At 37.3% G+C, this 26351-nt stretch overlaps 1 protein-coding gene across 1 annotated transcript in view; it reads left to right on the top strand.

Annotated features, from left to right (window-relative positions):
- Window positions 1–624: 624 nt before the first annotated feature.
- JAK2 (Janus kinase 2) overlaps window positions 625–26351 on the top strand; it is a 103095-nt gene continuing 77368 nt past the window's right edge. Inside the window, exons 1-2 of the mRNA XM_088837907.1 lie at window positions 625–758; window positions 10140–10390. Of these exons, the coding sequence (XP_088694033.1) occupies window positions 10165–10390 (226 nt within the window). The 5' untranslated portion in view covers window positions 625–758; window positions 10140–10164. The remainder of the gene's footprint in view (window positions 759–10139; window positions 10391–26351) is intronic.

The following is a 26351-nucleotide window of genomic DNA, read 5'->3' as shown; positions in this document are numbered from 1 at the left end:
GTTACTGGAATGGGACTTTCCCAGCACTAATAAAACAACAGAGGTTGAGATGACAGAGTCTCCTATGGACTGGGACCCCTTGTGACCAATTACCCTGAGGGCTTACACTGCTGGACAGATTGCTGCTTGTGACTTCATGTCTCAGCATCCCAGTCTAGTTCACTGGTCACTGTGTATACAAAGTGTATTTTTTAGATGGTAGTAGTCAGAGAGAATAGTTTCACTGGACACAAAGCCAAGCTCTCAGGATGTAGAACAAGGTGAAATGAAAATCATCATACTCATCTGATGAGACCTGAACTCACTTGTCTGTGAAAGCTGGTTCAAACAGCAGGCTTATAGGGCTTACGCCTGTGTTCTACCCTGTGGATTTTCCTCCTTAGTACAAATGATACAACAGAGCCAAAAAAAAAAAAATAGTGCCCATCTTTGGGAGGAAAAGGATCAATAAAAACCAGAAGTGCCCAAATTCAATTTGCAGTAGTTGGTATGCCAAAGAAACTTGTTACACAAATAGTTTCTTCTGTTAGTGTGAATTTAGAAAGAGAAAAAGGACTGTCTTCACTTTTGCTTTCATTGGACCCCTATAGACAAAGATCCAGAAGGCTGACAGTAAGAATCCTTCCCTGCTGCCAGCTCTTGTCAGAGGTTCTAGGATTTCTCAGCAGCAGCAGTCCTGGGAACAGGCTGTTTTCCAGCAAAGGAAGATCCTGCTGATTATACCAAAACTGTTGCTGCTGCTGCTCCTGCTGAGGAAGGTAAATTTCCCCTCTTTGTCACTTTGTTCTTTTGGCTGGCCTAATAATCAAATTGACTCAAGACAGATTAACAGGAGAAAAACAAATTTTATTTCATACATACAGAAGTCCCATAGATGTAAGACCTAAGAAGTGACCAAATCAGGCTGTTGATATACCCTTTTAAACAAAGAAACATTTGTGAAGTTTTGATACAATAAAGGGCTTTGGGTTTGGGGTAGCAAATTAATGAAGTAACTGTTTATATAGCTTTCTCAACCATGAATTCCCTGTTTCTGGTGATAAGGATTCCTTCTAGCCTCCCAGTATAGGGACTATTCCTTCACATGGGAGATTTATTTCACACTTTCAAGAAACATAGGTGGGTCAGAATGGCGTATTTTGAGGTGGCATCAGTTCAGTTTAGTCGCTCAGTTGTGTCCGGCTCTTTGCGACCCCATGAGTCGCAGCACGCCAGGCCTCCCTGTCCGTCACCAACTCCCAGAGTTCACTCAAACTCATCTCCATCGAGTCGGTAATGCCATCCAGCCATATTTTGCCCCAAATCCTATTATAGGTAAGGAGAAATCAAATAGCCCTCTTTTCTTATGCTTACTAATGTTTTAGATTCATGTAGTTCTTGAGTTTTTTGTGTGTGTTGCTTAAAAACACCTGTCAGTATCTATTACCAATAATGTATCAATTTTGGTGCTTACTGCTGTATCTTAAATACTTTCTGTCAGAATTCTTTTCTCATTAAAATGTATCTTTTAATAGTTCTTTTAGTCAGAATATGTGTGTAGTTTATCTTCATATAACTTTGAAATGTCTGAGAATACCTTTTATCACTCTCGAAAAATAGTTTTCTTGATTGTTTTCCAGGCCTCTTAACTGTCTTTTCAGTTTTTTTTTGTCTTTTTCATGCTGCTTTCTGGTTGAATGTCTTAGTACTACTTCCAGTTTACTACTTCTTTCTGCATCTGTTTCTGAGTAATCATTGTGTGACATATTCTGCTGAAATTATTTTCTTTTATAGCTGTTTGTTCTTTTCATGAATGTTAATCTTTCGTTTCTTTGATCATGACTAATAATTATTGTAAAGTTTCTATCACACCATATCATTCCTTTCTTTGGTCTCAGGCACTGGTATTTATAGAATTCCCTGTGTTACTGTAACTTGCAGCCAGGGTGAGAACCATTGTTTTGAATTATTTCAAGATGATGTACAGTGAGTGTATATTGTTTTAAAGATGAAGGAAATCAAAGAAGAATCAAGGTGAACAATGTGATAAGACTAGATAAGGGAGAGGAATTGGGACTAGTAATTCTTAAAGTAGATTATAAATTAAATATTTAAGTATCTATTCAATGAAAAGTTTATAAAGGTATGTTTCATAAGTTCTTACAAGGCTTTTTTTTTTTCTTTGCAGATTAATTCAAACTGGGTTTGTATAGTTGAGGTTGATCAGATATTTTAGATCTACAATGGTGGTAGTACTGAATACCTTAAAAATACCCTGTTTGGGATTTTTTATAATTTATTTATTTTTGGTTGTGTTAGGTCTTCATTGCTGCCTGTGGGCTTTCTCTGTGGAGAGTGGGGGCTACTCTCTAGTTGCAGATGTGGGCTTCTCATTGTGGAGCAGAGGCTCTAGGCACATGGGCTTCAGTACTTGCAGAACTCTAGCTCAGTAGTTGTAGCCTGTGGGCTCTTGAGCAGAGGCTTGATATTTGTGGTGCACGGGCTTTGGTTGCCCTGTGGCATGTGGGATTTTTCCAGATCAGGGATCAAACTGCATTCACAGGTGTATTCTTAACCGCTGGACCACCCAGGGAAGCACAGCAGCTATCCTTTTTCTATTTTGCTGTTCACCTTTAAGAGTAACCGTGCCACCATGACTTTATTTCCTAATTACTCTCATAATTTTTTTTTCCCCTAGATGTTTCATTTATATTGGTTTAAAAAGTCAGGTCACACGGGAGCATTAATAATGTAGGACAATCCAGTTACAATGAAAAACTCTGTGCTTCCGACTTTAATCCTTTTCTCCAGAGGGAGACAGTTTTAACTCTGTTAACTTCTGGTAGTTCGGTCTCTGCTTTACCTGTTCCTCCTCTTTTCTTCAGATTACAGGTTTCACTATTTTATTTCTTATATTGGCTATAATTGTAACCTATGACAATATATTTATAACTTTATTTCTTGTTCCAGCAACCACGGGCATTATTTGTTGATTTCTCAATTTCTAAGGTTGGTGCTTCTTTCCCAAGCTTTACTTTAGCTTCCCTCCATGCTTTTACCTCTCAGCCTCTGGTAGTTTATGTTAAGACCAGCATTTATGTTCTGTTCAGTAACCATGTTTGTTTATATTATACTGAGGATTGTTTATTGTAGAGCCTAGAAGTATGTTATAATTTCATCTCCTTTCTTATAACGTTTTCTCCCACTAGAATTGCCTTTTTTTCCTTTCACTGTTTTCCTTTATCATGTCCACTCTGGGTGTTTTGTTTTGTTTTGAACTGATCATAGCAAGCAGTCTAACACTGACTTTTTTTCTGAAATCTTCCTTCTGGAGCTCCTCTGCTCCTATCTGCTCTGAGTGTGCCGCAGGCCTTCTGTTCAACTTTCATCAGAACTTAACTTTATTACTTTCCAGGATTAGATCTGTTTTCTGGACCTGATATCATCCTCTTTTTGGGTTTACTCTTCTGGTGTGGTGTATTACATCTTAAGAAAATAACTTCTTCAATGCTGCTTTTGAGGTAAACTTCGAATTTTTGAATGTTTGGGAATGCCTGTATTCTTCTGGGTAATAGTCCTAAATTGAAAACCATGCTTGAGATTAGAGAACTCAAAATAATGAAACCAAATGAAAAGAAAGGTCATCCTTAACCCTTCAGATTCTTTCCCTATAGGTGGTCTTTACTTCTTAATTACCAAATTCAGCAGATTTTTTTTCCTTCTGTTTCTTATTTAACCTCTTCATGATGTTTGATAATTCTTCTCTTCTGTTTTTTTTCTAAAGGGAAGAAAAAATGCACTAATCAATTTTTATACAGTTAATTCTACTTTTCTTCTGTTTCTGGCCATTTATTTTCAAGATCTTTGCTACATTCTTCTTTATGCCCTCCATCATGACGTTTCTGGATAGCACTTAAATGTTGTGACCTCAAGGATTTGATCTATCATCTTCTCTTCCTACCTCATACTTTATACCTGGACGTCATATACGTCTATGGCTATAGCCCCCTTTATGCATACTGACTGTGAAATCTGTCACAAAAGCACATTATGTTCCCCTTAGCCTGCATAAATCTAGCTGCCTTTAGAATATCTCAGTCTGTATATATCATAGGTAACTCAGTTCATTTTATGCCAAATTGAATTAATCATTCCTCCCAAACTATCCTTGTGTTCCATATATTCTCTTCTGTGAATTATAATACTGGATATCCAGCCTCTCAAACCCCAAATTAAGAAATCGTTCTTAACTACTCATATATCAAGCCAGTTACTACAAATATTTCTTTTAATTGTTTTATAGGTGCTTCTGACTGTAAATATCTAAAATTCATTTCTTCTTTCTTACTCTTTTTGTCTATCTTGGCGCTTTGTATATACCTAGTTACTCAGCTCAGATTGAGGATGGATTCTTCCTTTCCCTTATGTATGTTTAGTGGTTGAGCTAGGTTTATGCATAGCCCAGTCAGTTCACTGTATCAGTTCAGTTCAGTTCACTTCAGTCGCTCAGTCGTGTCCGACTCCTTGTGACCCCATGAATCACAGCAGGCCAGGCCTCCCTGTCCACCACCAACTCCCGGAATTCACTCAGACTCATGTCCATCGAGCTGGTGATGCCATCCAGCCATATCATTCTCTGTCGTCCCCTTCTCCTCCTGCCCCCAATCCCTCCCAGCATCAGAGTCTTTTCCAGTGAGTCACCTCATTGCATGGGGTGGCCAAAGTATTTATTGGAGTTTCAGTTTTAGCATCAGTCCTTCCAGTGAACATCCAGTATTGATCTCCTCTAGAATAGACTGGTTGGATCTCCTTGCAGTCCAAGGGACTCTCAAGAGTCTTCTCCAGCGCCACAGTTCAAAAGCATCAATTCTTCGGTGATCAGCCTTCTTCACAGTCCAACTCTCACATCCATACATGACCACTGGAAAAACCATAGCCTTGACTAGAGGGACCTTGGTTGGCAAAGTAATGTCTCTGCTTTTTAATATGCTCTCTAGGTTGGTCATAAATTTCCTTCCAAGGAGTAAGCGTCTTTTAATTTCATGGCTGCAATCAGCATCTGCAGTGATTTTGGAGCCCAAAAAAATAAAGTCTGACACTGCTTCCACAGTTTCCCCATCTATTTCCCATGAAGTGATGGGACCAGATGCCATGATCTTTGTTTTCTGAATGTTGAGCTTCAAGCCAACCTTTTCACTGTATATATTCTGTTAAATGTTTTGAAACAGTATATGTATTGTTTCATACCCGAGAACTTTTTAGAACAGTAATTACTGAGAAGTAGATCCAAATTCTTATTCACTCATCATTTCTGTTGAAAACATGATGTTCCTATTACCATTTCTGACATGAAGTTCAGGCTGCACTGTCTCTGCCCTTTTGCAGTTTATGTTATGTAATTGTCTTGGCTGTCCCCACACTTGGATGTTTGGTTATTGTTTAGGGAGGTATTGCATTAGACATAATTGATCAAATATGAAGTGAAAAGTATGTTTGGATAGCCAAATATATGGTCAGTCAGTCAGTCAGTTCAGTCACTCAGTCGTGTCCGACTCTCTGCGATCCCATGAATCACAGCACGCCAGGCCTCCCTGTCCATCACCAACTCCCGGAGTTCACTCAAACTCATGTCCATTGAGTTGGTGATGCCATCCAGTCATCTCATTCTCTGTCGCCCCCTTCTCCTCCCGCCCCCAATCCTTCCCAGCATCAGAGTCTTTTCCAGTGAGTCAGCTCATCACATGAGATGGCCAAAGTATTGGATTTTCAGCTTTAGCATCAGTCCTTCCAATGAACACCCAGGATTGATCTCCTTGCAGTCCAAGGGACTCTCAAGAGTCTTCTCCAGCACCACAGTTCAAAAGCATCAATTCTTCGGCGATCAGCTTTCTTCACAGTCCAACTCTCACATCCATACATGACCACTGGAAAAACCATAGCCTTGACTATAGAAATGGACAAACTAGTAGAAATACGAAGAGATAAAGACAACAGAAGTTTACTTGTTTTGATGCTAAGCAGGTATCTGGGGTAATTGTTTTAACATTTCTATTTTTTCTTAAAATACATATGTTTAAAAAATGTTTTGTTGGTACATAATTCAAATGCCATATGATTCACTCCTAGCCATACAGTTTCATTTTAAATAAAAGAGGCAAAATGAGAATCTGTATGAGCATGAATAGTGAGAAGTTGTATTTAGATATTATTCCCAGCACCTTTAATAATAATTTTTGTACTTTTCTCAAACTATTCTCAATGAACTTTTTAGGTTTAGTAGTTGAGGGTAAGGGATTATGGAGAAAATAACCGTTTGTCTCCTAGAATGGTGTTATGGACAAAGTAAACAAGGGAACAGAAGGAAAGGATTTTTTGTGTTACAGACTTTCTGATCATAACTTTTTGCTTACGAGTTTCTGTGATTTTGAGCTAAGAAACTACATGAAATCCAACAGACTTTCTATGCTGTGCCTCAGCAATTTCTTTTGCTTCTGTTAAAGCAAAAGAAATTCTTTTGCTTCTTTTGAAACTGCTAAAATCAGACCTCAGATTTGAAGCTGGTGAGAGAATGCCTTTTTGAAAGTATTTCTTTTAAAAAATAGGCATAATTTTCTGTGAAATCCTTTTGCCTTAATCCTTTATAATCTTGAAGATAACATATCTTCTTGATTTGGTCTGAATGCATATAGCATTTATTGTAAATGCAAGATAGGAGAGCCCTGGAAGGGCAGAAATTCAAAGAAAAGATAAACTTATTTACTAAAATGTTTTAGGTTGTAGGAAGAGTTGAAATCTGGAGAAGGACATCAGTTTCGATTTGACTTGGCTGCAGATAACTGGAATATACAAATAATCTCTTTTGTGACCCCATGGTCTGTAGCCTGCCAGGCTTCTCTGTCCATGGAATTTCCCAGGCAATAATACTAGAGTGGGTTGCCATTTCCTACTCCAGGGATCTTCCTGACATAGGGATTGAACCTGCATTTCCTGAATTGGCAGGAGGATTCTTTACCACTGAACCACCAGGGAAGCCTTGCAAATAATATTGGATTTACTGTTTCTCTCTGTTGGACTTAGTGACTCCCTGGTTGTCAAGAAACTAGTTACCTGCTATCTTTGTGTTCTTCCAACCTTTGCATTGATTTCCATCCTCATGGTTACCTTGTGGTTGCAAGAGAGTCATTGTATAGCTTCAGCTATTGTGTCTTCATTCCAGGTAGCCTGAAGGAGGAAGTAGCAAGGAAAAAAGCATGCACTTTATAGCTAAATTACCAAGGAGTGGGCTTGTTGGATCATGGTGTGAATGTATGTATAACTTTGTAAGAAAGTGCTGAACATTTTTGCAAAGTGTTTGTACAATTTAACATTCCCACCAGCAATGACAGTTTCAATTTCTCTACAATTTTTTAAACATTTGGTATTAAATTTTCTGTTTTAATGGGTGTGTGAAAGTATCTTATGGTTTTAATTTGTATTTCCCTAATGATTACTGGTATTCAGTAGTTATTCATAAGTGCTTTTGGACAATTTTGTATCTCCTTTTGTTGTTCAGTGGCTAAGTCATGTCTGACTCCTTGAGACCCCATGGACTGCAGCATGCCAGGGTTTCCTGTCCTTCACTATCTCCTGGAGTTTGCTCAAACTCATGTCCATTGAGTCAGTGATGCCATCCAAACGTGTCATTCTCTGTCATACTCTTTTTCTCCTGCCCTCAAACTTTCCCAGCATCAGGGTTTTTTCTAATGATTTGACTCTTCACATCACATGGCCAAAGTATTGGAGCTTTAGCATCAGTTCTTCCAAAGCATATTCAGGGTTGATTTCCTTTAGGATTGACAGGTTTGATCTCCTTGCAGTCCAAGAGACTCTCAAGAGTCTTCTCCAGCACCATAGTTCGATAGCATCAATTCTTCAACAGTCAGCCTTCTTTATAGTCCAACTGTCCCGTCCATACATGATGACTGGAAAAACCGTAGCTTTGACACTACAGACCTTTGTTGGCAAAGTGATGTCTCTGCTTTTTAATACACTGTCTAGGTTTGTCATAGCTTTTCTTCCAAGGAGCAAGTGTCTTTTAATATCATGACTGCAGTCACTGTCTGCAGTGATATTTTTTAAGTGTGTTCAAATGTTGTTCCCCTCTTATTTTATTATTGAAAGATAAGTTTCTGTTGTCATGAAGATAGTCTCCATTTCTCTGAAATGTTTGTTTGTTCCAGAAAAAGTTTATTCCTTATGCATATTGATCAATTATCCATCTCAAATTAATAGTTATGTATGGTAAAAGTTGAGGTCAAAATTCTTTCTTTTTCACCTCCCATATGAATAGCCAATTGATTGAAAAACATTTATTTAAAAAATAATCATTTCTTCTCCACTGAAATGTAGTGAGGCATTTTTTCTAATTAGATGACCATATGTGAGGATTTTTTTTTTTGTATTCTGTTTCATTTGCTTATTTATTTGTAGTTATTCTAATAGCAACCTGACTTAATTACTCTGACTTTATAATAAATCTTGGTGTCTGGTAGTATAAATTCTCCATTTTGCTCTTCAAGATTATCTTGGCTGTTGTAAGTTCTTTTTGTTTTTCATATAGATTTTAGCTTGTAAATTTCCATAGAATAAGCTGCTAAAATTTTAATTGGGATTGTGTTGAATCTATAGATCAATTTGGAGAAGAATCAAAATCTGGACAACATTGACTTTCCTATCATTGTCTATCACCATGTTCTGTTCTTGGCTTTTATTTTTTGTATTTGTCATAAAATATAATTGATTAACAATATTAGTTCCAGGTGTATAGCATAGTGAGTCAGTACTTTTACAGATTGTACTCCATGGAAAGTTGTTATAAGATAATGGTTATAATTCCCTGTGCTGTACAGTATATCCATGTTATTTTATACAGGGTAGTGTGTATGTCTTAGGAACTAAAGAGCCTCTTGATGAGGGTGAAAGAGGAGAGTGAAAAAGCTGGCTTAAAATTCAGCATTCAAAAAATTAAGGTCATGGCATCTAGTCCCATCACTTCATGGCAAGTAGAAGAAAAAAAACTAAAAACAGTGCTGCTATAAATGTAGGGGTGCTTGCAGTTTTTCAAATTGGTATTGTTGGTTTTTCTGAATATATACCCAGGAGTGGAATTGCTGGATCATATGGTTATTCTATTTTTAGTTTTTTGAGGAAACTCTACACTTTTTTCTGTAGAGACTGCACCAGTTGTATATGCCCATCACCGTTGTAGTAGAGTTCTTTTTTCCTCCATCTTCTCCAGCATTTATTATTAGTAGACTTTTTGTGATGGCGATTCTGACAGGTGTCAGGTGATGCTTCATTGTTTTGATATGTATTTCTCTAATAATTAGTGATGTTGAGTATTTTTTCATGTTTCTATTAGCAATTTGTGTGTCTTCTTTAGAAAAATATTTTCATTTGTTTTTATTACAGAGTTCCTACAGGTATTTCAATAAATTTGTTCCTACATATTTGACTTTTTGATTCCTGTTATAAATTATATCAGTTTAGAATGTTCAGTTTTTAATTGGTTCTGGCATATGGGAATTGCAGTAGATTTTTATATATTGGTTTTGTGTCTTGTGATCTTATAAGCTTACTTTAGTAATTTTTAAATTCTTTTAAAATGCCAAGCCCTAACCACTGGACCACCAGGGAATTCCCAAACTCAGTCAAGATTTATTATTCTTTAAAAAATTAGTGGATTTTTTCATATGCATATAAAAACTGATTTGCCAGGTTTTTTTTTTTTCTTCCGTATTTGTCTTATATCCTTTTGAGAGTTACTATTGTAGAAAGATTACAAATTGCTGAAGTTTCATGTGACGGTTAACAATAATAATGCATTTTCAGTTAAGGTATGTAAGTGGATTTTTTTAAAGATATAATGCTATTGTACATTTAATAGAGTACAGTATAATGTAAATATAACTTTTATATGTACTCAGAAACTAAAAAATTGGTGTGACTTATTTTATTGCACTGATCTGGAACAAAACCTTCAGTATCTGAAAAATGCTTGTGCATGATACTTATTCAATTAGTGGATTTGACAGAGTCGATGCTACCAGTGAAGACTTCTTTATATGTGAAGGATAACTTACAAGTATCACTTTCATTTGTAACTTTGGTTTCTCTTACAGGCAAATGTTCTGAAAACGACTCTGCATGGGAATGGCTTGCCTTACAATGACAGAAATGGAAGGAACATCCACATCCCCTGTACATCAGAATGGTGATATTTCTGGAAATGCTAATTCTGTGAAGCAAATAGATCCGGTCCTGCAGGTCTATCTTTATCATTCCCTTGGGAAAGCTGAGGGGGATTATCTGAAGTTTCCAACTGGAGAGTATGTTGCTGAAGAGATTTGTGTTGCTGCTTCTAAAGCTTGTGGTAAGTATTAAAAAACAGTGTTTTTCTTCTTATTAATATATGCCTGGTTTATTATACTCTAACACAATGTACCTGTGTAATATATTTTTTATGCTTCTATGACTGAGAAAGTATTTTCATATGCATATAAAATGAGAAAATTACTTAAGTAGAATATAAGGTAAATTCTGTGTTGAGCTAGTGGTATAGAATGAATGTGTCCCCCGCAAATTCGTGTTGTGACCTACTCCTCCAGTGTGATGACTTTGGAAGTGAGGCTTTACTGATGAATCAGTCATGAGAGTGGACCCCTCATCAGTGGGACTAGTACCTTTATTAAGGAGATCACTGAGAGTTCCTTTGCCCCTCCTGCCATGTGTGGACATAGCAAGAAGATGAATAAGAAAATGAATCATCTATGAACCAGGAATTGGGTCTTTATTAGACACCACGTCTGCTAGCACCTTGATTTTGTACTTCCCAACCTCCAGAAATGTGAGAAGTATGTTTCTGTTTTTTATAAGCCACTTCATCTATGGTAATTTTCTTATAGGATCCTGAATGAGCTAAAACAGCAATTGGTACTGAGAAGTGAAAGGGATGTAACAGATTTCCTTGAAAATGTAAAAGTGGCTTTGGGACTGGGTAATGGGTAATGGAAGAATTTTGAGGTGCATGCTAGAAAAAGTCTACACTATTGGGAACAGATCTTTAAATGAGATTCTGGTGAGGACTTGGAAAGAAAGAAGCAGAGTTGTAAGAAAACAATTTTCTTAGAGGACACCTGTGCAATCCTGTGCAGGATATTGGTAGAATTGTGTTCCATAAAGACCATTTTGATAAGATCTCAGATGGAAATAAGGACCATGTTATTGGAAACTGAAAGAAAAGTGATCCTTGTTATAAAGTGTCAAAGAACTTGCCTGAGTTATGTTCATGTTTCAGTGCTTTGTAGAATGTAGAACTTATGAGCAATGAAATTGGGTATTTACTTCAAGTCATTTCTAAGCGAAGGGTTGAAGGTGTGGCTTGAGTCCTCGTAACTGCTTATAGTTGTGAAAATTAATGCTGTTGCTGAGCTCCTTGACTGCCCTGGATATGGTTCTGGCAGCCCCTAGTGTGGCAGTTATCCCTCAGCGGGGTGCAGGCAGCAAACTTTGGTGGAATAAGTATCTCCACTAGTGGAGAATGCAAAGGCCCTGGAGGCATGTCTGACTCCACCTAGATTTCAAAGAAGGGAAGTATGGGGCAGGGCTGCCAGGAGTCTTTGGTGCCCAGCTTCTGCCCAGCAAAGCTTAGAGGGGCAGGAATGTTGCCCTGGTGTGCCCTGCAGGTGGGATCTCTGCTTCAGTGGGTCTGGAAGGCAGAGTATCAAGTTAGAGGGTTATTCATCAGCCTTAATTAAGGTGTAATGGAATTTGCCTTACTAGGTTTTAGATTTATTTGAGACTTGTCACTCATTTCTTCTTTTGGAATGGAAATATCTGTCTTATGCCTGTTGGAATGGGAACTTCTGTCCTATGCTGTTTCCACCATTATATTTTAGAAACACATAATTTGTTTGATTTCATAGGTTTACAGCTGGAGTACCTTGTTGTTGTTCAGTCACTAAGTCATGTCTGACTCTCTGCGACCCCATGGACTGCTGCACGCCAGGCTTCCCTATTCTTCATCATCTTCCCGAGCATGCTCAGACTCATGTTGTTTGAGTCGGTGATGCCATCCAACCTCTGTCGTTCCCTTCTCCTCCTGCCTTCTATCTTTCCCAGCATCAGGGTCTTTTCTAATGAGTTGGCTCTTCTCATCAGATGGCCAAAGTATTGGAGCCTCAGCATCAGTCCTTCCAATGAATATTCAGGATTGATTTCCTTTGGGATTGACTGGTTTGATCTCTTTGCTGTCCAAGGGACTCTCAGGAGTCTTCTCCAAAACCACAGTTCTAAAACATCAGTTCTTTGGCACTCAGCCTTCTTTATAGTCCAACTCTCACTTCTGTACACGACTGCTAGAAGAACCATAGGTTTTACTATACAGAGCTTTGTTGGCAAAGGGACGTCACTGCTTTTTAATAGGATGGCTGGGTTTGTCATAGCTTATGACACCAAAGATGCTTTGGTGGAGATGCTTATTCCACCAGAGTTTGTGTCTCTTTTTTCCAAAGAGCAAGCATCTTTTAATTTCATGGCTGCGGTCACCATCTGCAGTGATTTTGGAGCCCAAGAAAATAAAATCTATCACTGCTTTCACTTTTTCCCTTCTGTTTGCCACGAGGGGATGGAACTGGATGCCATGATCTTCGTTTTTTGAATGTCAAGTTTTAAGCCAGCTTTTTTTCACTCTCCTCTTTCACTCTCATCAAGAGGCTCTTTAGCTCCTCCTCACTCTGCCATTAGAGTAGTATTATCTGCATACTGAGGTTGTTAATATTATTTCCTGGCAGTCTTGATTCCAGCTTGTGATTCATCCAGTTTGGCATATCACATGATGTATTCAGCATGAAAGGTAAAGAAACAGGGTGACAGTATACAGCCCTGTTGTACTCCTTTTCTGATTTTGAAGCATTCTGTTGTTTCATGTCTGGTTATAACGGTTGCTTCTTGACCTGCATACAGATTTCTTGGGAGGCAAGTAAGGTGGTCTGATATGCCCATCTCTTTAAGAATTGTCCACAGTTTGTTGTGATCCACAATCAAAGGTGTTAGCATAGTCAGTGAAGCAGAAGTAGATATTTTTCTGGAACTTGCTTGCTTTCTTCATGATCCAACATATACTGGCAATTTTATCTCTGGCTTTTCTGCCTTTTTTAAACCCAGCTTGTGCATCTGGAAGTTCTCAGTTCACATACTGCTGAAGCCTTGCTTGAGTCTCATCCACATCTGATTTAAATAATATTTAGATGAGACTTAACAAACATTCAAATTCATACGTTGAGACATATTCTCCCAATGTGATTGTATTTGACGGTGTTACCAGGTTGAAAGGTTAAATATCACCTTACCCCAGTTGCTTTTCTGCCCTTATGTGGCTTAGTTATAGATAACTAAGTTATCTGTGTCTCTTCAAATTATGGATATTTGTGTCTCTTTTTTCAAGATGTAGTCAGTTATGTTATGGTGTGAAATATGTGTTCCTAAAAGACACTGTGTTCTGTAGAATTGTGCAGTAAAAACCACAGGGCTTATAGGAAAAATAAGGTTAGGGGTATGACAGTCTAAACTTGGTGATATTAAAAAAAAACTTAGTAAAAACAGCACATGCTAAGTGGTAAGAAAATATATAAATAGTGCAATATATTTGGCACTTAACCTTAAAAAAGTCATGAAGCTTGCTTGTGGAAGTGAATGTTGAAAAGGTTGCATCCTGTGAGTTAGTGTGAAGTTATAGAAGGAAGGTTATCTGAAATCACGTGAGAAGTTGTAACACCACATATTGATGGCTGTGACTTATAATACATATGGTAAACTGAGATAGCTGGTAGGTGTTTGTTCCATGTGTAGCCTCGGTTTGGATTCCAGGCTGAAGGAATAACCCCTAAATGAGACATGCTATTCTCCTGGTAAAAGGCAGAAAAAACCATGAGGGCTACTGGAATTGAAATACCTCCTATTGCCTCTTTTTGGAACTAACACACTATCACTCCTGCTCAGATTCCATTGGCCAAACTGAGTCATATGGCCAAGCCAGTGTTGGGTCAGATGAGGTGGTCCTCTCAGGGAATGGGAGGAAAAGATGGAGTATTTATGAACAATAATGTAGTCTGCTATACCTTTCCCTCTTGGCTACAAATAATTTTCTTTTTTCAGTATTCAAAATAAAATTTTCCTTCCTCAGTGAGGGTACCCAAAGCTGTCATTGAATCAGATTTAAAATCCAGGTTCTCCCTATATTCTCTGTCATGTCTAGATGGTCTTCTTGATTCAGAAATCTGTGAAATGAAAAGAGTTATTCTGATATCATATCTACAGCCTTGACAAGTTTTATGTTAAAAATATGAGATAATTATCTCTAGTGTAGAAACAGCAATGTTTAGACAAAAGAGGCCCATAGAGTTATCTTTTGGAATCCTCCCACCTCTCTCTGAGCCCTTTACCAGTTAGACTTTCTTGACTACCTACTCATATATCTGTTATCTTCGAATTCCTTTCCATTCCCATCCCCAAATGCACTTTATTGAATGACCTTTTGTTAGGTATAACTTTGATGATAAAATAATTGATATTAAGTTATAAATAACAGTTTTAATACTGAGATATTTGTATTTAATGAAGAATCTTGATCTGTTATAACTTCTAATTGTTAAAAAAAATGCTTAAAGGAAATGTATTTTTTAAAGTGACTTTTATTCTTTTCTCAGTGGAAATGAGAATATGAAGTTAATGTTACAGTTGTATCCCATTCACCTCTTTCAGCTGGCTGAAATTTATTCTCATTGTTTACATGAAACACATAATTGTTTCACATGTGTTACTCAGTTCTTACAGTAGCACTAGGGTGTATGTGTGTATTGATAAGCATCTGATAGCTTTAAGAATTTTTTTAATTTTATATTAGAATATAGTTGATTAACAATGTTGTGTTAGTTTCAAGTGTACAGCAAAGTGATTTGGTTTGACATTTATATGTATCTATTCTTTTTCAAATTATTTTTCCATTTAGATTATTAAGCAGAGACTTGAGTCTGAGTTTTGAGCAGAGTTTCCTGCAGTATACAGTAGGTCCTTGTCGGTTATATATGTACATGTAAATCCCAAACTCCGATTCTGTCCCTCTTCCCCAACCTTTCCCTTGGTAACTCTAAGTTCTCTGAGTCTGAGTCTCTTTCTGTTTTGTAAATACGTTCATTTGCATTATTTCTTTAGATTCCGAATATAAACAATATCATATGATAATTGTCTTTCTGTGACTTACTTAGTATGGTAATTTCTAGTTCTATCCATGTTGTTACAAATGGCATTGTTTGATTCTTTTTAATGGCTGAGTAATAGTCTGGTGTATATATGTACGGCATCTTTTTTATCCATGCCTGTGTTGATGGCCCTTTAGATTGCTTCCACGTCTTGACTATTGTAAACAGTGCTGCAGTGAACATTGAAGTGCATGTATCCTTTCAAACCATCCAGTTTTCCTCTGGATAGCTATGTGCTCAGGAATGGTATTGCTGGATTACATAGTTGCTGCTGCTGCTAAGTCACTTCAGTCGTGTCCGACTCTGTGTGACCCCATAGACGGAAGCCCACCAGGCTCCCCCGTCCCTGGGATTCTCCAGGCAAGAACACTGGAGTGGGTTGCCATTTCCTTCTCCAATGTGTGAAAGTGAAAAGTGAAAGTGAAGTCGCTCATTCGTGTCCGACCCTTAGCGACCCCACGGACTGCAGCCTCCCAGGCTCCTCCATCCATGGGATTTTCCAGGCAATAGTATTGGAGTGGCTTGCCATTGCCTTCTCCGTTAGATGTGTATAGAGGAGGGAAAATCTAACTCTTGTTTGTTTCCTCCTGCTACTTAAGAGAGATAAAAAAATGACATAGTAGCCCTACTTTAATTTTTTTAAGGACCCTCCATATGGTTCTCCATAGTGGCAGTACCAATTTACAGTCCCACCAACAGTGTAAGAGGGTTCTCTTTTCTCCACACTCTTCATCATTTATTGTATGTAGATTTTTTGATGATGGCCATTCTGACTGGCGTGAGGTGATCTCTCATAGTTTTGATTTGTATTTCTCTAATAACTGGGAAAGATTGAGGGCAGGAGGAGAAGAGGACAACAGAGGATGAGATGGCTGGATGGCATCACCGACTCAATGGACATGTTTGGGTGAACTCTGGGAGTTGGTGATGGACAGGGAAGCCTGGCGTGCTGCGGTTCATGGGGTGGCAAAGAGTCAGACATGACTGAGCGACGGAGCTTAACTGAATCATTAGTGATGTTGAATGTTTTTTCATGTGCCTCTTGGTCTTCTTTGGAGAAATGTCTGTCTAGGTTTCTGCTCGTTTTTTTTATTGTATTTTTTTGTCATTGTTGTTATGCATGAGGTATTTGTAGATTTTTGGAGACCAGTCCCTGTTCTTCAGATAGTTTGTAAATATTTTCTTCCGTTCTATGGGTTGTCTTTTCATTTGTTTATGGTTTCCTTTGCTGTGCAAAGCTTTTGAGTTTAATTAGGTCCCATTTTCTTATTTTCATTTTTATAACCTTAGGAGCTGTGTTGAAAAGGATATTGCTGTGTTTCATGTCAGAGAGTGTTTTGCCTATGTTTTTCTCTTAGAGTTTTATAATATCTGGTCTTACATTTAGGTCTTTAGTTAATTTTATTTTTGTGTATGGTGTTAAGGAATGTTCTATTTCATTTTTTTATATACAGCTGTCCAGTTTTCCCAGCATCATGTATTGAAGAGACTCTTTTCTTCATTGTATAATCTTGCCTCCTTTGTCATAGATTAATTGATTATAGATGCATGGGTTTATTTCTGGGCTTTCTTTCCTGTTCCATTGATTTATCTTTCTGTTTTTGTGCCAGTGCCGTACTGTTTTGATGATTGTAGCTTTATTCAGTAATCTGAAGTCAGGGAGTCTGATTCCTTCAACTCTATTTTTCTTTCACAGATTGCTTTGACTTTTCGGGGTCTTCTGTGTCTGCATCCAAATTTTAAGATTTTTTATTCTAGTTCTAAAAAAATGCCATTGGTAATTTGATAGGGAATTGCACTGAGTCTGTGTTTTGCCTTGGGTAGTATAGTCATTTTGACATTATTGTTGCAATCCAAGAACATGGTATATCTTTCCATTTGTGTCATTTTCAGTTTTTTTCATCAGCTTCTTAATAGTTTTTGGAGTACAGGTCTTTTGTCTCTTTAGATAGGTTTATTCTTAGGTATATATTCTTTTTGATGTGATGATAAATGGCATTGTTTCTTGAATTTCTCTTTCTGATCTTTCATTGTTAGTGTATACAAATGAAACAGATTTCTCTGTGTTAATTTTATATCCTGCAACTTTACCTAATTCTTTAATGAGCTCTAGTGATTTTGTAATAGTGTCTTAGGGGCTTTCTATGTATAGTATCATGGCATCTGCAAATAGTGACAGTCTTACTTTTTCTTTTCCAATTTGGATTCCCTTTATTTCTTTTTCTTCTCTAATTGCTGTGCCTAGGACTTAGAAAAATGTGTTGAATAAAAGTAGTGAGAGTGAACATCCTCATCTTGTTCCTGATCTTAGAGGAAATGCTGTCAGCTTTTCACTGTTCAGTATGATGTTAGCTGTAGGTTTGTCATATATGGCCTTTACTATGTTGAAGTATGTTCCCTCTGTCCCACTTTCTGGAGAGTTTTTGTTATGAATGCATGTTGAATTTTGTCAGAAGATTTTTCTGCATTTATTGAGATGAGTATATGGATTTTATTATTCATTTTGTTGATGTGATGATTCACACTGATTGATTTGTGGATATTGAAAAATCCTTGCAAATCCCTGGGATAAATCCCACTTGATCATGGTGTATGATCCTTTTAATGTCTTGTTAGATTTGAACTGCTAATATTTTGTTGAGGATTTTTGCATCTATGTACATCAGTGATATTAGCCAGTAATTTTCTTGTGATATTTGTTTTTTGTTGGTATTGGGATGATGGTGGCCTTATAGAATGAGTGTGGGAGTGTGTTTTACTCTGCAGTTTTTGAAATAGTTTCAGAAGTAAAAGTGTTAACTCTTTTCTAGGTGTTTGATAGAATACACTTGTGAAGCCATCTGGTCCTGGGCATTTGTTAGTTGGGAGTTTTTAAATCACAGTTTCAATTTCATTACTTGTGATTTCAGTTCAGTTCAGTTCAGTCGCTCAGTCGTGTCTGACTCTTTGCGACCCCATGAATCACAGCACGCCAGGCCTGATTAGTCTATTCATATTTTGTATTTTTTCCTGCCTCAGTTTCAGGAGTTGTCCCTTTCTAAGAATTAGTCCATTTCTTCCAAGTAATCCATTTATTGGCATGTAGTTGCTTGTAGCAGTCTCTTATGATTCTTTGTATATCTGTGATATGTGTATTAACTTCTCCTTTTTCATTTGTAATTTTATTGATTTGAGCCCTCTCCTTTTTCTTGATGAATTAACTAGAGGTGTATCAGTTTTGTTTATCTTTTCAAGTAGCCTACTTTTAGTTTCATTAATCTTTTCCTTTTTTCATTTCTACTTCATTTATTTCTCTGATCTTTATGATGTCTTTTCTTCTACTAACTTTGGATTTTGTTCTTTAGTTGCTTTTGGTGTAAGATTAGCTCATTTACTTGAATTTTTTCTTGTTTCTTGAGGTAAGGTTATATTGCTGTAAACTTCTATCTTAGAAACTCCTTTGCAGCATCCCAAGGGTTTTGAATTATCATGCTTTTTTTTTTTGGTTTGTCTTTAGGCATTTAAAAATTTCCTCTTTGATTTATTCAGTGATTCATTGGCTGCTTAGTAGCATATTATTTAGCCTCCACATGTTTGCATATTTTTTTGTATTTTTGTTGGTTTTTTTTTCAACAGTTTTTCTTATAGTTGATTTGTAATCTGATAATGTTGTGGTTGGAAAAGATGCTTGATATGGTTTTAATGTTCTTAAGTTTACTGAGGCTTTCTTTGTGGGCCAGTGTGTGGTCAGTCCTGGAGAATGTTCCATGTGCACTTGAGAAGAATATGTATTCTGTTGCTTTGACTCTATAAATATCAGTTAAGTCCATGTGCTTTAAGGTGTTAAGACATGTGTTTCCATATTGATTTTCTGTCTGGGTGATCTGTCCATTGATGAAAGTGAAGTGTTAAACTTCTCCCTTTTTATCTTTTGTTATTGTTGATTTCTCCTTGTATGGCTGTTAGTATTTGTCTTATTTATTGAGGTGCTCCTGTGTTGGGTACATATATATTTATAATTGTTTTGTCTTCTTTTTGGATTTATCCCTTAATTAGCATGTAGTGTTCTTCTTTGTCTCCTATGACACTCTTTATTTTAAAATCTGTTTTGTCTGATATGAGTATGCTACTTCAGTTTTCTTTTGATTTCGATTTGCATGGAATACCTTTTTTAATCCCCTCACTTTCAGTCTGTATTATCTCTAGTTCTGAAGTGGGTCTCTTGTAGACAGCATATGTATGAGCCTATTTTTTTGTGTGTCCATCCAGCCAGTCTGTGTCTTTTGTTTGGAGGATTTAATCTGTTAATGTTAAAGGTAATTATCGATATGTGTTTCTTATTGCCATTTCATTAATTGTTTTGGATTTATTTTTGTAGGTGTTTTTTTCCCCCCTTCTTTTGTTCTCTTGAGATTTGGTGATTAACTTTAGTGTTTTGTTTGGATTCTTTTTTCTTTTATATGTGTGTATCTATTGTAGATTTTTGGTTTGTGGTTACCATGAGGTTTTGTAATAGCTGCTGCTGCTAAGTCACTTCAGTCGTGTCCGACTCTGTGTGACCCCATAGATGGAAGCCCACCAGGCTCCCCCGTCTCTGGGATTCTCCAGGCAAGAACACTGGAGTGGGTTGCCATTTCCTTCTCCAATGCGTGAAAGTGAAAAGTGAAAGTGAGGTCAGTCAGTCGTGTCTGACCCTTAGCGACCCCACAGACTGCAGCCTACCAGGCTCCTCCATCCATGGGATTTTCTAGGCAAGAGTACTGGAGTGGCTTGCCATTGCCTTCTCCGTTTGTAATAGCAGTCTGTATATAAACAAGATTGTTTTAAGTTGCTGATCTTTTAATATCAAATCCATTTCTAATATCCTGCATTTGTGCTATCCTCACAGTTGCTGGTTTTGATATTATATTTCTGTGTGGATGATTTTCTGCCTTTACTGTATATTTGCCTTTACCAGTGAGCTTTTCCATTTGTAATTTTGTTGCTAGTTGTGGCCGTTCTTTTCTCCTTTGAAAAGTTACCTGATGATTTTTGCTGAAATGTACCTTGTAATCATAATAAGATCAACAAGAGCTGGTCCTGCCACAGCATTAACTCTGGAAGGGGAAATGTCTGTGGAGGCTCACCTCAGTCCTGGGTAGGTCTTTAGGTACTTCTGGTTCGTAGCAACATTACTGATAGGCTGAAACTGACACACAAGTTAGTATGTTTATCTCTCTTTTAAAGTGAGGAAATTAACCAAATGACTCTTTTTGTTTGACTTGATCTGACAATTCCTTTTGGAGTTTTTGAGGAAGAGTTGTCAGGGTCCTACTCTTTAATACTGACAATTCTGGCCAATCCAGAGATAGTTCAGACACTTATTCAACCAAGGTGATACCCTCAGCACCATCTAATAGTGAATCATACCCAGTGGGTATGAAGTAATGTCTCATGTTTGTTTTTTGTAAATACTTTATTGATATATAATTCAGTTTCATACATTTAAAGTCATATGTTTCACCCTTAAAAATGTACAGTTCAGTACTTTGTATTATCCTCACAGAGTTGTCCAGCCATCACTACCCTCAGGAAACCCCTGTGCTTATTGGATATCACTTCCTAACTCTCTATTCTTCCCCAGTTTCTTAGACAACCACCACTCTAGTCTCTATCTCAGTAAATTTACCTTTTTGTCTCAGTAAATTTGAATCAAACAATATTTGTTTTTTTGTTACTGATTTTTAAGCTCATATAATGTTTATAAGGTTCATTCATGTTGTATCACTTCAGTTCAGTCGCTCAGTTGTGTCTGATTCTTTGTGACCCCATGGACTGCGGCACACCAGGCCTCCCTATCCATCCCTACCAACTCCCAGAGTTTACTCAAACTCAGGTCCATTGAGTCGGTGATGCCATCCAACCATCTCATCCTCTGTCATCCCCTTCTCCTCCTGCCTGCAGTCTTTCCCAGCATTAGGGTCTTTTCCAATGAGTCAGTTCTTTGCATCAGGTGGCCAAAGGATTGATTTTTCAGCTTCAGCATCAGTCCTTCCAATGAATATTCAGGACTGATTTCCTTTAGGATGGACTGGTTGAATCTCCTTGTTGTCCAAGGGACTCTCAAGAGTCTTCTCCAACACCACAGTTCAAGGCATCAATTCTTTGGTGCTCAGCTTTCTTTATAGTCCAACTCTCACATCCATACATGACTACTGGAAAAACCATAGCTTTGAATAGACGAACCTTTGTTGGCAAAGTAATGTCTCTGCTTTTTAATATGCTGTCTAGGTTGGTCATAACTTTTCTTCCAAGGAGCAAGTGTCTTTTAATTTCACGGCTGTAGTCACCATCTGCAGTGTTTTTGGAGCCCCCCAAAATAAAGTCTGTTACTGTTTCCATTATTTCCCCATCTATTTGTCATGAAGTGATGGGACCAGATGCCATGATCTTCGTTTTCTGAATATTGAGTTTTAAGCCAACTTTTTCACTCTCCTCTTTGACTTTCATCAACAGGCTCTTTAGTTCTTCACTTTCTGCCATAAGTGTGGTGTCATCTGCATATCTGAGATTATTGATATTTCTCCCAGCAATCTTGATTGTGCTTCCTCCAGCCTAGCATTTCGCATGATATACTCTGCATATAACTTAAATAAGCAGGGTGACAATATACAGCCTTGACGTATTCCTTTTCCTATTTGGAACCAGTCTGTTGTTCCATGTCCAGTTCTAACTGTTGCTTCCTGACCTGCATACAGATTTCTCAGGAGGCAGGTCAGGTGGTCTGGTATTCCCATCTCTTGAATAATTTTCCACAGTTTTTTGTGATCCACACAGTCAAAGGCTTTGGCATAGTCAATAAAGCAGAAGTCAATCACTACTATTTGGCATAGTCAATAAAGCAGAAGTTGTATCACTTATTAGTACTTAATTCTTTCATGACTGAATAGTATTCCATTGCATTGATATCGGAGAAGGCACTGGCAACCCACTCCAGTACTCTTGCCTGGAAAATCCCATGGACAGAGGAGCCTGGTGGGTTGCAGTCCATGGGGTCGCTCAGAGTCGGACACGACTGAGTGACTTCACTTTCACTTTTCATTTTCATGCATTAGAGAAGGAAATGGCAACCCACTCCAGTGTTCTTGCCTGGAGAATCCCAGGGATGGAGGATCCTGGTGGGGTGCCGTCTATGGGGTCACACAGAGTTGGTCATGACTGATGAGACTTAGCAGCAGCAGCATTGATATACAACATCTTCTATAACCACTGATCAGTTGATGGACATTTGGGCTGTTTCCAACTTTTAGATATCATGAATAATGTTTCTGTGAACATTTGTTTATAGGTTTTTGTGTGGACGTATGACTTCATTTCTTTTGCATATAAACTCACCATTGCTGAGTCAAATAGTAATTCTGTGTTTAGCTATTTGAGGCACCCCTAGTCTGTCTAGTCAAGGCTATGGTTTTTCCAGTGGTCATGTATGGATGTGAGAGTTGGACTGTGAAGAAAGCTGATCGCTGAAGAATTGATGCTTTTGAACTGTGGTGCTGGAAAAGACTCTTGAGAGTCCCTTGGACTGCACGGAGATCCAACCAGTCCATTCTAAAGGAGATCGATCCTGGGTGTTCATTGGAAGGACTGATGCTAAAGCTGAAACTCCAATACTTTGGCCACCTCATGCGACGAGTTGACTCACTGGAAAAGAGTCTGATGCTGGGAAGGATTGGGGGCGGGAGGAGAAGGGGACGACGGAGAATGAGATGGCTGGATGGCATCACCAACTCTGTGGACATGAGTTTGAGTGAACTCCGGGAGTTGGTGATGGACAGGGAGGCCTGGTGTGCTGTGATTCATGGGGTCGCAAAGAGTCGGTCACGACTGAGCGACTGAACTGAACTGAACTGAGACTGTTTTTGAAAGTGGCTGCATTGTTTATCATTTATGCCTGTAGTGTGTATAGGTATCTTCATCATAGTTTAAAAATTTCTTCTCACGACTTTGAGTTACTGTCTAATGTCTTATCATTTCTACCTGTAGAATACTTTTAAGCATTTCTTGTAGCGCTGAGAGATCAGTGAGATCTCTAAGCTTTTGTTTGTCTTAGAATGTCTTAATTTCTACTTCATCTTTAAAGAATTATTTTGTCAGATAAATTCTCATTTAACTTTTTTCTCTTTGAACTCTTTAATTATGTCTTCCAATTTCTTCATGACCATATTGGTTTCTGAAGAGAAATTGCTATGAGTCTTACTGAGAATGCCTAATTGAGGATTCCTTGTATGTAATGAGTCATTTATCTCTTGCTGTTTTTGATGTCCTCTTTATGTTTGTCTTTTGGTGGTTTGATTTTTATTGTGTCTTGGTGTGCATCAATTTGCATTTATCATCATGCAATTCATTCAGTTTCTTGGATTTGTGTCGTTCATGGTTTTCATCAAATTTGGGGAGTTTGGGGCCTTTATTTTTTCAAAGATTCTTTCCTTTTCTCTACTTTCTCTTCGAATCTCTGAAACTGTCATAATGTAATGTTGGCAGACTTGAGTGTATCCCACAGGTGTATTAGTTTTGCCTATCTTTTTTCTTTTGTTTCCTCTGCTCTTCAGACTAGATAATCTAATTGACTTATCTTTAAGTTAGCTGATTCTTTTTTCTCAACCTGTTTTTGAAACAGTCTAGTGAATTTTTCATTTCAGGTATTGTACTTCTTTGTTCCAGATTTTCACTTTTTATACTGTTCGTCTTTGTTTACACCTTTCTCCTGGTTCCTTTAGGTTTTTGTCCGTGGCTTCCTTTAGCTCTTTGAGCACATTGAAGGCAGCAAATTAAAATTATTTAATGGCTTTAATTGATTAAATAATAAAGTGATTTAATCAGTCAGTAAGATTGACTCTATTAACTCTAGAACCATGGACCAGAGTTTCACATTGGAAGTACCAGCTGCCATCTCTAAGCCCTTCCTGAGCAGAGAGCAAAGTAGAAGTGCCGCTAATTTTTCCGACCATTTTAAAATTGTCTTTTTCCTGACCCAGCAATTGCTTGGTTGTTGCATATCTTTGACTATTTTCCAGAGTTCTCATGAAGTTGATTACGATAGTTTTTACTGTTTTGTGTTGTCGATTTTGTATAGGAACATACCATTTTCACTGATGTCACTCTTCCTTTACTTCTGTAATCATGGTTTATTCTAGTTCTTCGAACATTTTTATAACGACTGCTTTGAAATTTTTGTTGAATCTTACATCTGGGTCATCTTATAAGCATTGTCTGTTACCTTCCTTTTTTCTTGCCCAAGGGTTATACTTTGCTGTTTCTTTGCATATCTCATAATCCTTTTGTTAAAAACTGGATGTTTTAGGTAATATAGCACATCCAGATTCTGATTCCTTTGGGGAATTTTAAAATTATCTTTCTGTTACTGATTTTTTTTTTTTTAAATTTTCTAGGTCATAGTGTATAGTCTATATATTTTCAATCCTCTGAAATTTGAGACTTCCATCGTTGCTTAGGTTATCTACTCTCTTGTTTATTGTTTCACATGCATTTGAAAATAGTGTGTAGTCTGACTTGCTAGGTGTAGTGTTCTCTAAATGTAAACTAATTTGGTTAATTTTAAATTTTATATCCTTTATTTATTTTGTCTTCTCCGAATTTCTGAGAAAATTTGAATGTATGTTTCTCCTTCTGGTTCTGTGTTGTTTTGCTTCATGTATTCTATTGAGCCTTGAAATTAATGGGGCTTCCCTGGTGGCTCAGATGGTAAAGCTTCTGTTCTGCAATGCAGGAGACCGGGGTTTGATCCCTGAGTTGGAAAGATGCCCTGGAGAATAAAATGGCTACCCACTCCAACATTCTCGCGTGGACAATTCCTTGGACCAGGGAGCCTTGTAGGATACAGTCCATGGGTCGAAAAGAGTCAGACAAGACTTGCGACTATCACTTTCACTTTATTAGTGAAACACACATTTAATATTATTATGTCTTCCTGTTGAGATGGCCCTCTTATTACTGTAAAGTGTTCCTTTTTATTTCAACTAATCTTTCTTTTTTTTTTTTTAAGTTTACTTAGTGTAATGCTAATGTTGACTCATTAGGGGTTTTTTTTGCCTATTGTTTGCATGGTGTATCATTTTCCTACTTTTTAGCATCAACCTATCTATATCCTTTTGTTTAAATTAATGTTAGTCACTCAGTCATTCCCGACTCTTTGCAACCCTATAGACTATAGCATGCCAGACTCCTCTGTCCATGGGATTCTCCAAGCAAGAATTCTGGAGTGGGTTGCCATTTCCTCCTCCAGGGGATCTTCCCAACCCAGGGATCGAACCTGGGTTGTTTAAAGTATGTCCCTTGTAAATAACACAGTTTTCTTTTTAATAATCCAGACTGATATAATATGTATTTTAATTGGCTCATTTACATTTATGTATAATAGAATTACTGATGTGTTTGTGTTTATAAACTTGTTTGTTTTCTATTTTATGTATCTTTAGGTTTCGTTCTTTTCTGCCTTTTTAGGTTGAGCAAGTATTTTTCTTTCTTTCTTTTTTTTTTTTTTTTACTTTATCTCTTTTATTGGATTGTTTTTGAACTAGTTTTTGTATTTTTTTTTTGGCAGCTACCCTAGATATTATAGTATACATTTTTTTGGCTTATTATAGTCTTAAGGTAGCATGTTATTTTTCAAACAATTTGAGAATTTTATAACAATTTAACTGTTTACTTCTTTTCACATTTGGTGTTACTGATCTATTTTACTTTTGTGCACATCACAAACACCCAGGTACACAAATTATTATTGATTTAAATGGTTATTGTTCTTTAACTCTTTCCCATTCATTTGTCATATAGTTCCATGCTTTCATCTGTCATCATTTTCCTTCAGTGTAAAGAACTCCTTTCAGTATTTCTTGTATTGCAGATCTGCTGGTGACAGATTCCTTCAACTGTTGTTTATCTTTACTTCACTTGAACCTCTTGATACATTTTTTACCTTTGCTCAAGAAAACCAGAGCCAGACAAAAGTTAACGTGATAAAGATGTACTTTATTTTTTTATTTTTTGGGTTTGTTTTATTTTTTTTATTGGAGGCTAATTACTTTACAATAATATATT

Source organism: Moschus berezovskii, chromosome 7 (genome assembly GCF_049115385.1).
Source record: "Moschus berezovskii isolate FMDL1 chromosome 7, NW_MosBer_1.0, whole genome shotgun sequence".
Taxonomy (NCBI): domain Eukaryota; kingdom Metazoa; phylum Chordata; class Mammalia; order Artiodactyla; family Moschidae; genus Moschus; species Moschus berezovskii.
This window is presented reverse-complemented; position numbering and strand designations above follow the sequence as displayed.